This window comes from Chrysochloris asiatica, unplaced genomic scaffold, assembly GCF_000296735.1.
Source record: "Chrysochloris asiatica unplaced genomic scaffold, ChrAsi1.0 scaffold00263, whole genome shotgun sequence".
Lineage (NCBI taxonomy): Eukaryota > Metazoa > Chordata > Mammalia > Afrosoricida > Chrysochloridae > Chrysochloris > Chrysochloris asiatica.
Window position 1 is genome coordinate 826,306 of NW_006408781.1, and position 12,421 is coordinate 838,726.

At 40.6% G+C, this 12,421-nt stretch overlaps 1 protein-coding gene across 1 annotated transcript in view; it reads right to left on the bottom strand.

Annotated features, from left to right (window-relative positions):
- LOC102840410 (ribonuclease H2 subunit B-like) overlaps positions 1-6,285 on the bottom strand; it is a 65,538-nt gene extending 59,253 nt beyond the window's left edge. Inside the window, exon 1 of the mRNA XM_006874151.1 lies at positions 6,165-6,285. Coding sequence (XP_006874213.1) covers positions 6,165-6,285 — 121 coding nt within the window. The remainder of the gene's footprint in view (positions 1-6,164) is intronic.
- Positions 6,286-12,421: the final 6,136 nt, after the last annotated feature.

A 12,421-nucleotide genomic window follows, 5' to 3' on the forward strand; every position in this document is an offset into this window, starting at 1 on the left:
GACAGTGAGTAAAGAAAACTGAAGAAGAATTGATGCTTTTGAGTTATGGTGTTGGAGAATACTAAAAGTGCGGTGGGCTGCCAAAAGAACCAACAGATCCGTTTTCGAAGAAGTGCAGCCAGAGTGCTCCTTGGAGGCCAAGATGGCCAAGCTTCATCTCTGATACTTTGGACATATTGGCAGGAGGGGCCAGTTGCTGGAGAAGGATATCATGTTTGATAAGGTGGAGGCTCAGAGAAAAAGAGGAAGACCCTCAACGAGATGGACTGGCCAAGTGGCAGCATCGATGGACTCAAGCATGGCAACAGTAGTGAGGTTGGCCCAGGATTGGGCAGTGTTTCTTTCTGCTGTGCATAATGTCGCTATGGGTCAGTACCAGCTCTATGGCACCTAACAACAACAACAACATGGGCAGAGATGATGAAGAAACTCAGTATCATCAGCCAAAACAAGGCCAGGGTCTGACTGTGGAACATATCATCTATTGTTCTTATGCAACTTCAGGTTAAACCTGAAGAATATTGAAACAAGTCTATGAGAGCCATAATATGACCTTAAGTATTTCCCAGCTGAATTTCTAGACCATCTCAAGAACAGACTTGATGCACTGAACACTAAGACCAGAGGAGTTGTGGGATGACCTTAAGAACATTATATATGGAGAAAGCAAAAGATCACTCAAAAGACAGGAAAGGAAAAAAACAATGTTGATAAAGAATACTGACTATACCATGGACTGTCAGAAGAACAAACAAATCTGTCTCAGCAGAAGTACAGCCCGAATGTTCCTTAAAATCAGGGATGGCATACTTTGGTCATGTTATCAGGAGGGACCAGTCCTTGAAGAAGGACATCATGCTTGGGAAAGTGAAGAGTCAGAAAAAAAGAGAAGCCTTTCCATGAGATGGACTGACACAGTGGCTACAACCACGGACTCAAACACAACAATGATTGTGAGGTTGGCATAGGACTGGGCAGCATTTTGTTCTGCTGTAGACAGGGTGGCTATGAGTCGGAACTGACTCTACGCACTTAGCAAATAATGAAGATTAAAAAGGCATAATTCAGAGTAAAGTTTCTAAAATAGTATTTGGCACTTAGTAAGTGATCAGTAAATTTTAGCCTATATTTTTCCACTGTTATTATAGCAAATAAAAACATGGGTTCCTTTATTGACTATAGACATTACCATAATATGTGTACTATGAAAAAAACTCTCTGAATTCCTTTTTTTCCTCTTTTTCAGTAATGCAATAAACTCGTACTAACTTATCTATATGGAGTCCTGCTATGGCACCTAGTACTCGACTGCAAGGTTGCTTTGAACTGCAAGGTCAATGGTTCAAACTTACCAGCCATTCCTCAGAAACTTTATACAGTGTTGTAATAAGCAGGAACTGACTCAACGACATGTAACAACAACTTGTTATACAAGATGTCTAAACAAGATTTTTGAGGCAGTAAGAAGAGTAAGACATCAATTTGAAAACAATCCCTATCAATGCAACATGAATTCTGCTAAAATTGAAGCAAGAACAAACATTAAATTTATGATGAAGCTTGGGTGGAAGAATGGTGAAATCACTGATACTTTATGAAAAGTTTATGGGGAAAACACTCCAAAGAAATCAGCAGTTGGTAAACGGATAACTCATTTCATGAGACTATGTTGTAGATGAAGCCCAAAGCAGCAGACCATCCTCATCATTTGTGAGGGAAACATTAATCTTGTTCATGTCCTAACTGAAGAGGACTGACAATAAGCAGCACAAATAGTCAACACCATAGACATGTCAATTAGTCCAGCTTATGTAATTCTGAAAATTAAAGTTGAACAAACTTATTGCTCCAGAGGGGTCAAAACTGTTGTAGCCAGATCAGCTGCAGATAAGAGCAGAGCTTCCAATGGGATTTTAAACAAGTGGGATGGAGAGCCTGAGGCATTTCTTGGAAGAATGGTAACAGGAAATGAAACACGTCTTTACCAGTACAATCCTGAAAACAAAGGCCCATCAAAGCAATGGCTACCAAGAGGTAGAAGTAATCCAGTCAAAGTAAAAGCAGAACAAAGGCCTTGGCAACAGTTTTTAGTTCGGAATGTTCAAGGCATTTTACTTATTAACTTTCTGGAGGACCAAAGAACCATTGTTGTCAGGTGCCCTCACGTAGGTTTCCAGTCACACTGATCCTATATACAACAGAAAAGGACACTGTTCCAGTCCTGAGCCATCCTCACAACTGTTATGTTTGATTTCATTGTTCAAACCATCTCACTGAGCATCTTCATCTTTTTTCATGACCCTCTACTTTACCAAGCATGATGCCCTTTTCCAAGGACGTAACCCTCCTGATTAACATGTACAAAGTACATGAGAGAAAGTCTCGACCATCCTTGCTACTAAAGAGCATTCCGGCAATACTTCTTCCAGGACAGATCTGTTTGTTCTTCTAGCAATCCATGGAACTTGAAATATTCTTTGTTGACACCACAATCCAAATGCATAGGTTCTTCTTTAGTTCTCCATATTCACTGTCCTGCTTTCCAATGTGTATGAGGTGACTGACACACCTTAGTCCTCGAAGTTTCCCTTTGCTCTTTAAAGAGATCTTTTGTAGCAGAATTGCACAAGGCAGTAAGTCATTTAATTTCTTGACTGCTATTAAGAAATTAATTAAATGTTAATTAAATGGATTAATGAAATTAATTTAATTTCATGAACATTGTGGATCAAAGTAAAAGGAAATCATTGACAACTTCAATCTTTTCTCTGTTTATCATATTGTTGGGAGGATTTTTGTTTTCTTTACATTGAGTTGTAATCCATACATTAGGCTGTAGTCTTTGAACTTCATCAATATTTTAAGTCTTCATTTTCTGCAAATAAAGTTGCATCATCTGTATATCGCAAGTTGTTAATGAGTCTCCTCCAATCCTGATGCCTCATTCTTTATCATGTAGTCCAGCTTCTCATTTATTTGCTCAGCATACAGAATGAGTAAGTATGGTGTAAGGATACAACCATGGCACATACTTTTCCCAGTTTTAAACTAGACAGTATTCCTCTGTTCTGTTCAAACTGCTTGGTCTATGTTCAGGTTCCTCAGGAACACAATTAAATGTTTTGGAATTCCAATTCTTTGCAATGTTATCCAATAGTTTGTTATGTTCCACACAGTTGAATACCTATGTATAGTCAACAAAACACAAGTAAATATCTTTCTGGTATTCCCTGCTTTTAGCCAAAATCCATCTAATGTCAGCAAAGATATTTATTGTTCCACATCCTCTTCTGAATTCAGCTTGAATTTCTGGAAGCTCCCTGTGAATGTACTGCTGCAACTGGTTTTAAATGACTGCAGCAAATTACCCCTTGCATGTGATATTAATGATACTGTTGGATAACTTATGCATTCTGTTGGGTCACTGCTCTTTGAAATAGTCACCAATATGGATCTCTTCTAGTCAGTAGGCCAGGTAGCTGTCTTCCACATTTATTAGCATAGACTAGTGAGTACTTTCAACACTGCAACAGTTTGCTGAAACATTTCAGTTGGTATTCTGTCAATTCCTGGAACTTTGTTTTTTTGTTAATGTCTTCATTACAGCTTCGACTTCCTTCAATACCATTGGTTCTTGAGCATATGCTACCTTTTGAAATGGTTCAATATTGACCAATTCTTTTTGGTACCGTGACTCTCTGCATTCTTTCCATCTTCTTTGATATTAACTGCATCATTCAGTATTTTGCCTATTTGTTGTCGTTTCTAAGTGCCGTCAAGTTGGTTCTGATTCAGCAACCCTTTCCAAGGAGTAAGTGGTGGGTTTGAACGGCCGACCTATTTTGCCCATGAAAGCACTCAGTACTGCAACTCAAGACTTGATTTTTTTCTTCAGTTCTTTCTGCTTGAGAAATGCTGAACATGGTCCACTCTTTTGGTTTTCTAACTCCAGGTCTTCATACATTTCATTGTTTACTTTGTCTTTTTAAGCCATCTTTAAATTTTTCTGTTTAGCAATTTTACTTCATTTCTTCCAGTCACTTTAGCTATTTTCATTCAGGAGCAACTTTCAGAGTCTCTTCTGACATCCATCTGCTCTTTTCTTTCTCATGTTTTTATTGACCTTTTTGCTTTCTTCATGTATGATGTTCTTGATGTCATCATGCAACAACTTTGGTCTTCAGGAATTAAGTGTTCAACATGTCACATCTGTTCTTGAGATAGTCTCTAAATTCAGGTAGGGTATACTCAAGGTCATATTTTGGCTCTTGTGGACTTGTTTTAATTTGCCTCAGCTTCGGCCTAAACTTGTGTATGAGCAATTGGTTGTCTGTTCTACAGTCTGCTACTGGCCTTGTTTTAGCTGATGATACGGAGCTTCTCCATTGTTTCATTCCACATATATGGTCAATTTGATTCCTGTGCATTCCACCTGGTGTGGTCCACATCTACTGTCACCATTTATGTTGTTGTAAAAAGGTATTTGCAATGAATAAGTCATTAGTCCTGCAAAATTCTGTTATGTGATCTCTACCATCATTTCTATCAGAAAGGCCATATTTTCCAACTACTGAACCATCTTCTTTGTTTCTAATGTTCACATTTAAATCACCAGAAATTATCCATGCTTCTTGATTATGTTTGATTAATTTCAGACTGAAGAAATGAATTGTTGTTGCTCTTATTAAGTGTACCTGAGTCAATTCCAACTCACAGCAATGCTGTCAAGGGTTTCCAAGAAGTGGATGATGGCTTTGAACCACCAACCTTGCAGTTAGTATTCCAGTGCTTACCTACAGGGCCATACCAGAACTCTGAATAACTTTGTAGAATTCTTCAATTTCTTCATCACTGGCTTTGGCGATTTGTGTGTAAGTTTGAATAATGGTTGTATTAACTGATCATCCTTGTAAACATTCAGATCATATCTTATCACACATAGCTTTTAATTTCAAAAATCTTGAAATGTTCTTTTTGATGATTAATGGGCTATCATTGCTCTCCAATTTCCCACTCCCAACACAGTAAACCACATGACTGTCTGATTCAAAAATGGTCAATACCAGTCCATTCAAAGCATTCACTACCAGTCCTTTTCGGCTTTCCTCCATTCACGTTATTAAAGTCAATCCTACTTTGAGGAGTCACTTCTTCCTCAGTTGTATTTTGAGTGCCTTTCAACCTGAGATGGCTCATCTTCTAACACTCTATCAGACAATGTTTATCGGCTATTCATAGGATTTTCAAGGGCTAATCCCTCAGAAATGGATCAAATATTACTTCTTCCTGGTCTGTTCTTAGAGTCCTATTGTGGCACTATGGGATAAGCACTAGACCTAAAGGTTGGTTTGAACCACAAGTCGCTACGAGTCAGAACAACAACAGTCTGTTTTTCGTCTGGAAGTTCTGCTGAAACCTGTCCACCATGGATGCTGCTGCTGTTATTTGAAGCACCAGTGGCATAGCTTCCAGCATCACAGCAACATATAAGCTACCATAATACAAAAAAACTACAGATGTGTGTCAAAGACATGATAACATTGGCTTGTTATAAGCGTGTTTTGAGACAGTCAACCAAAGCTGTAGTAGAAAGACACCAGGGAAAGCTTCATCAGAGAGCCCTCCTCCACTACGACAATGCTCCTATTCATTCCTCTCCTCAAACAAGGCTGATTTTTAAGAGTTTCTGTGAGAAGTCACTAGACATCCACCTTACAGTCCTACTGGGCCCTTCAGACAGTTTTCACTTGCTAATAACCTTAACAAATCTTTAAAGGGAACCCATTTTTCATCAGTTACTAATGGAAACGTGACTGCATCGACATAGTTGAAGTCCCATGACCTTCAGTCCAGTAAGGATGGCCTGAATCGCTGGTCTCACCGCTTACAAAAGTGGCTTGTCCTGGTGTTTACATGGAGTGAATTATCTAGGAAGATGAGTCATGTCTTCAGTATGTTTTTGTTAAGTCTATGATGACATTTTAACTCTTTAAAATCAACTCCAGAAGAATGGCGATGCAAAGTTGTCAAATATGTACAATCACTTACAGCTTCAACATTTTATAACAATTCAAGTAAACTATCATTACTGGAGTCAGGGAGCGCAGGGGAAGGGAGGGCTGGAGGAGAGGGAAAGAAGTAATGGGGGAAGAGAAGAAACGTACCTGAACATGGGTTAGCCAACGTTACAAATAAAAGCCCGCTTTTCATCTTCTTTGAAGCATCTTTCAAATACTCTGAAAAGAGATGATGAATTTGTAAAATTAAAAGACGTTTGATGCTCATCTTATTTACACAACCCAGTTTTCTTCTCCTACTTATGTGATTTTTGCTTTCTCAAACGGAACTTAGTTCTTGTTAACACTTACAAACTTTGTGATCTTGAGCAACTTCTCAATTATCCTGTTACTCATAGTAAGATTTCAGGTAGTTTTAGTTTCGTTCTATGAGCAGTGATGAACAGCAAAGCTCTTGAATCATATGGCCTGGGTTAGATCTTGCTTCAATCATTTGAATATGTCAGACTTTGGACAACATATCAGGAGGGACCTATCCCGGAGAGGGATATCAGCTTGGAAAATTGGAGGGTCAGCAAAAAGCAGGAAGACCCCAATGAGATGGACACTGGCAGCAGCAATGGGCTGAGGCGTAATGATTGTGAGGATGGCACATGGTCAGGCAGTGTTTGGTTCTGTTTGCATAGGGTTGCTAGGAGTAGTGCTGAACTGACTCCATGGCACTAACTCCAACAGTATTTGCCCAATTGTTAGAAGCTTTCAACAGACTAATGCTTTGAAAGGCAAGTCTACTGTCATTATTTTATCAATCTGGCAACTAAAACAGGAAATTTAAGAATTTGTCTAGTCTTGATGTACAACACCAGTACAACTGGTCAACTCAATGAAAAATTATTAGAGTTAGGATCTCGCCTGCATTTATTCTTGTTTGTTGCTAAGTGCCGTCGAGTCGATTCTGACCCATAGCAGCCCTGTATAGGGTTTCCAAGGAGCAGCTGGTGAGCTTGAACCACCAACCTTGCAGTTCAAACGACTTTGCAGTCTGATGCATTAGCCTGCAGTGCCACACTAGGACTCCTGCATTTATTACACCTAGATATATTCCAGATAGGTTAAAGATACAATATAAAAGTTTTCAAAGAAAATCTAGGTAATTATATAATAATCTTGAAGGTTTTTGTGTCTGACACAAAAGGTACAGATAAAGGACAAGATGGATATGATTACAAACCAGTATTTTATTTCTTCTATGAGGCAAGAAAAAGAGCACTGGTGGTATAGTAGGTTATGTGTTAAACTGCTAACCTAAAAGTCAGCAGTTCAAATCCACCAGCTGCTCCATGAGAGAAAGATGAGGCTGACTGCTCCCATAAAGATTTGAAACCCCGGAAACACTATAAAGGGTCACTATGAGTCAAAACCAACGGCTGTAGCACATCACCACCACCACCACGTCGTAAGAAATCATGGACAGAGTTAACAAAAAGATTCCTGATAAAGAAACAAACTGAAGATGAACACTTCACTGACATGATTAGTTAATCACAGTTAGGAGCAAAACGATAAATGGACAATACAGTTATTTTTAAAAATTGCTGACTTCATAGCAACAGTTAATAATAAAAACAATAATGCTAATCATAATAGCTTCGATTTATTGTGTGTTCCTGTTTGCCTGACACAGACTGCCCTCTTACTAAACCTTTTTTTATATTACCAATTTCATGTTACCAGTTCAGGTACTAAATCTAGCTAAGAATAAAACAATGTCTGTACCCTCAAGTAAGAAATACATTCAACAAATCCCTTCATCTTCTCTTCTCTGTCTCTCTCCCATGTATAATCCATCAGTCCTTGTCCTCTGCCTGCACCTCTCAATCACCAATCTCTACAGAGTGGGGAATAAGGCCCAGATATGCTAGCACCTGGGAGAACTAGGTTTAGAACTGCACTGTGCAACTGAAATTAAAAATGCATTCCACAAATGTGACAGCACCTGAAAACAACATCAACAATGGTATGTTTCAGTACTTTATTCTTTTTCATTGCCAAACAATTTCACCATATGGAAATACCACATTTTGTTAATCCATTTACCAACTGATGAGCATTTAGGTTGTTTCCACTTGTTTTACTGCTGTAAATGATATTGCTATGAACATCCATCCATGTGTAAGCTTTCTGTGCAAACATGTACCTTCATTTCTGCAGGAATTTATCATTAACTGCCCCCAAGTCAACCCTGAGTCATGGCAACTCCATGTATTAAAGAGTAGAGCTCCTCCACATGGGCTTCTTGGCTGTGATCTTCATGCATGCGGGTCACCAGTTCCCTGAATAGATTTGAACCTTAATGCTAGCAGACCACTGCAAACTGCTGTACCACCCACACATGAAGCAGACTTCAAAAAGTTCATGAAAAAGTCCATGACCTTTTAATTACAGTTTTCTACAAGCTTCTGAAGGCCCCTGGTACATGAGTGACATATCTGGGTCCTAGAGGAACTCAGTGTTTAAACTTCTGAAGACTGTTTTCCCAAGTGACTCTGTACTTCACATTCCCAGCAGCAGCATATGCGGGTTGTAATTTGTCCATATTCTCAGCAACCTTTGGCATTTTCTTTTTAATTATATCCATCCATGTGGGTGTAAAGTTGTATTCCTTTGTGGTTTAGATATTGGACATCTGTATAAATATTTTGGAGACGATCTATTCAAGTCCTTTCTTGATTTTTTGCTAACTGAACTAAATGTTTACATTATCGAGTAGTAAAATTCTTTATAGATGCTGGATACAATTCGCTTATCAGATTTTGAGCTGCAAACATTTTCCCTCATACTAAGAGCCCCAAACAAATAGATATACGCACTGTCAGGTTCAACACTGCACTCGTCACAATAGCAAAAAGATGGCAACAACCATCGACAGAGGAATGGATAAACAAACTTTGGTACATACACACAATGAAATGCCATGCAGCATTGAAGAATAACAATGAATCTGTGAAATACCTCATAACTTGGATGAACCTGGAAGACATTATGTTGAGTGAAACCAGTCAATCATAAAAGGGCAAATATTCAAAGACTCCTGTTGCAGAAAGTCAAGAAAATGTTCCCACATTAAATGAGAGATTCTTTGATGGTTATTGGGGTGGAAGTGAAGGGAGGGTAATTCACTGGCTACTGTGGTATGACTGTAGGATAGGCACTGGACTGCTAACCACAAACCCACTACCTGCTCTTAACAAACCCTATGCAGGGTTTCTGTGAGTTGGAATCGACTCAATGGCACTTAACAACAACAGAGGGTAGACATGTGCTAACTTGGATGAAGGGAAAGCAATACACAATAGAAGGTAGGCAGAAGAATGATGAAGGCATGGGAAGACACAGGGAGGATTGCAAGAGTTAAAACCAACAGGGGTAAATACTGTCATATACTGGTGTGACGCTGTAGGATAAGCACTGGACCACAATGTCAGTTTGTACCACAAAGTCGGCAGTTCAAACTCACCAGCTGCTCCTCAAAAACCCTATATAGGTTTGCTATGAATCAGAACAAACTCAAAGGCATTCAACAACAACACAATACTACAGAAATGGTGATTTATGAGTAGATACATGGACTGACACATAGACTGACATAAAGACCAAACAGGTGTGGGCACACACCCACAAACGTATACATGTTTCACAGAGGGTATCTGTACATGGGTATTTACCTGTGCTGCAAACATATCCATTAATTTGGTGGAACATACAGGGAGCAAAGTTGTAAAAACTTCTTAAGACATGACCAAACCCCTTGAGAGAATGAGTTGTTGGGTCTGGGGGCTCAGGACCCTAGTATCAGGGGACAACATGGTCAAGTGACATAACATAGTCTGCAAAGACAGTGTTCTACAATCTACTCTGGTGAGCAGTGACTAGGATCTTAAAAGTTCATGAGTGTCATCTAAGGTGCAACTATCAGTCTCTCTCTGCCTGGAGGAAACAAGAATGTTGAAAATTGAAGACAGCTGGAACACCATTCTTGAGACCAGAACTGGATAGCACTTGGCTACCACTACCAAATGATCTGAAAGGATTCCCATTAGAAGACCCTGGGTAAAGTGGGAGAAAATATGGACCAAAACTCAAATTCATAAAAGAGAACAGGGGAAGACTTCCGGCACTTCCCTGACCAGGCAGCTCATGTAGGGCAGTCTCGGGGAAAAGGGGCAGAATCGCACATAAGACACCTCTGTCTAGCAGACAGACAGTCTTGAACAAACATAAGATCTTATTTTTCAACATTCTGAACTAGTTTTTTTAAAAGATCAAATTTCTGAGGAATTACAGGCATTTTGAGCTTTTGCCTACCTGCACGTGGCTCCTGCTTCCGTGCCCATGCCAGCAAGTGCCTCTGGCACCTGCAAACCTTGGAATGCAGAGCTAGAGCAACCCCACTTAGAAGGCTGCATTTCCAGAGAAAAGGAAACATAAACTAATAAAGTCGAACAAATAGAGAGGGATATCAGCACGGATATCAGGAAATTCGGGGTACCCACAGTACAGGGAGACTGAGAGTGGCATTTTTTACATCATCAAATATGGACACTACCTCTCTGCAGCCATTACCTCCAGCCCTCTACTGCCCAGGCCTAGACCTGCCCTCTGCCAAGCCTCTGAGGCTCAGGAACACCCAAGGCACAGGCCTGCCCACTGAGGCCAAGGTCCGCACTGTGGCACAACCCGCCCACAGACTGGTCACAAAGGCCCAGGCACAACCAAGGCCCCAAACGCCTACCCGCCTCATGGCCCAGGCAGTCCACGGCCCAGTCGCCGCCGAGGTCAAGGGTCCCCAAGGCCCAAAGCAATGAGTAGCCAGGTCGCTGAGGCCCAGGGCCCCGGAGGCCCAACCCGCCACATAGCCCGGTTGCCAAAGCCCAGTGCCCCAAAGACCCAACCCGCCCTCAGCCCGGTCCCCGAGGCACAGGTCCCCCGAGGCCCAATCCACCCCGCCCGCCCGCTGAGGCCCAAGACGCCCGATGCCCAGCTGCTGATACCCAGACCCCTGAGGCCCAAACCACCCGCCTGAGGCCCAACACTCCTGCAGCCCAGTCGCTGACACCCCGGCCCCTGGAGGCTCAAACCACCCGTCCTAGGCTCAACCCACCAGCCCGAGGCCCAAACGGCCCGCCGCCGAGGCCCAAGACCAAATGAGGCCAAAAAAAATAAATAATAAATACTCCAAGTTAAAAAACAAGGAGAGTGAAAAGGGAAGACCACATCCTGATCACATCTTCCTGGAGGCAATCAGAAAACATAAAAAATTACCAAAACACATAATTAATTATTAGGGCCATTGATAAACATTAAACATGTCCAAGAAGCAAAAGTAGATGACCATATTGGCACATGTCCAGAAAAAAAGATAAAATATCTAAAAAAAAAAAACCAGAAGTAGGCCTCTCCATGCTGAAAGGAGGGCAAGCCTTGGAGATACCTGAGAAAGAATTCAGAAAAATGATTATAAAATGTTTCAAAACAATTTACAATGGAGTTGAGAAAAATAAGGAAGAAGTCAGAAAAGCGCTACAGGAACAATCAAACAAGATAGATACAGCATTGGTAACAATCCAAAACCTACAGAAATAGGTCCAAACAATCAACAACAAAATGGCAGAAATAGAAAACTCCCTGAAAGGGCACAGAAGTAAAATAGATGAGATGGAAGGAAAAATCAGTGAGCTGGAAGACAAATCTCTCAAAACCACTAAGATAGAAGAACAAACCCAAAAAAGGGTGAAAAATTCAGAGGAAAGTCTAAGATTCATGTTGGACAACAAGAAGAGGAATAACCTAAGAATTATTGGCATTCCAGAACAAAATGAGTCAAACAGGTCCACAGAGGAAATAGTCAAAGAACTACTGGAAGAATATTTCTCTAACATCCTAAGGGTGAAAAGATAGAAAAACAAGAAGCCCAACGAAATCCAGGCAGGGTGGACCCCAAAAGAAAATCACCAAGACATATCATAGTCAAGCTCTCCAAACTCAAAGGCAAGGAAACACTCCTGAAAACAGCAAGAGAAAACAGAGGGGTCACATACAAGGGCAAACAAGTCAGACTAAGCTCAGACCTCTCAGCAGGAACCATGCAAGCGAGAAGGCAATGGGGAGACATATATAAAACCCTGCAGAAAAAAATTGCCAAGCAAGAATCCTTTATCCAGCAAAGCTATCAATCAAATATGAGGGTGTAATCAAAACATTCCAGGATAAACAGAAACTATGGGACTTCACCAAAGCCACCCTTGCACTACAAAACATCCTAAAGGGAGTTCTGTGGACCAAGAACCAACAAGAACAGACAACAACCAGAGATTGATGTACGTGGCAGCACCTCCCTGAATTAA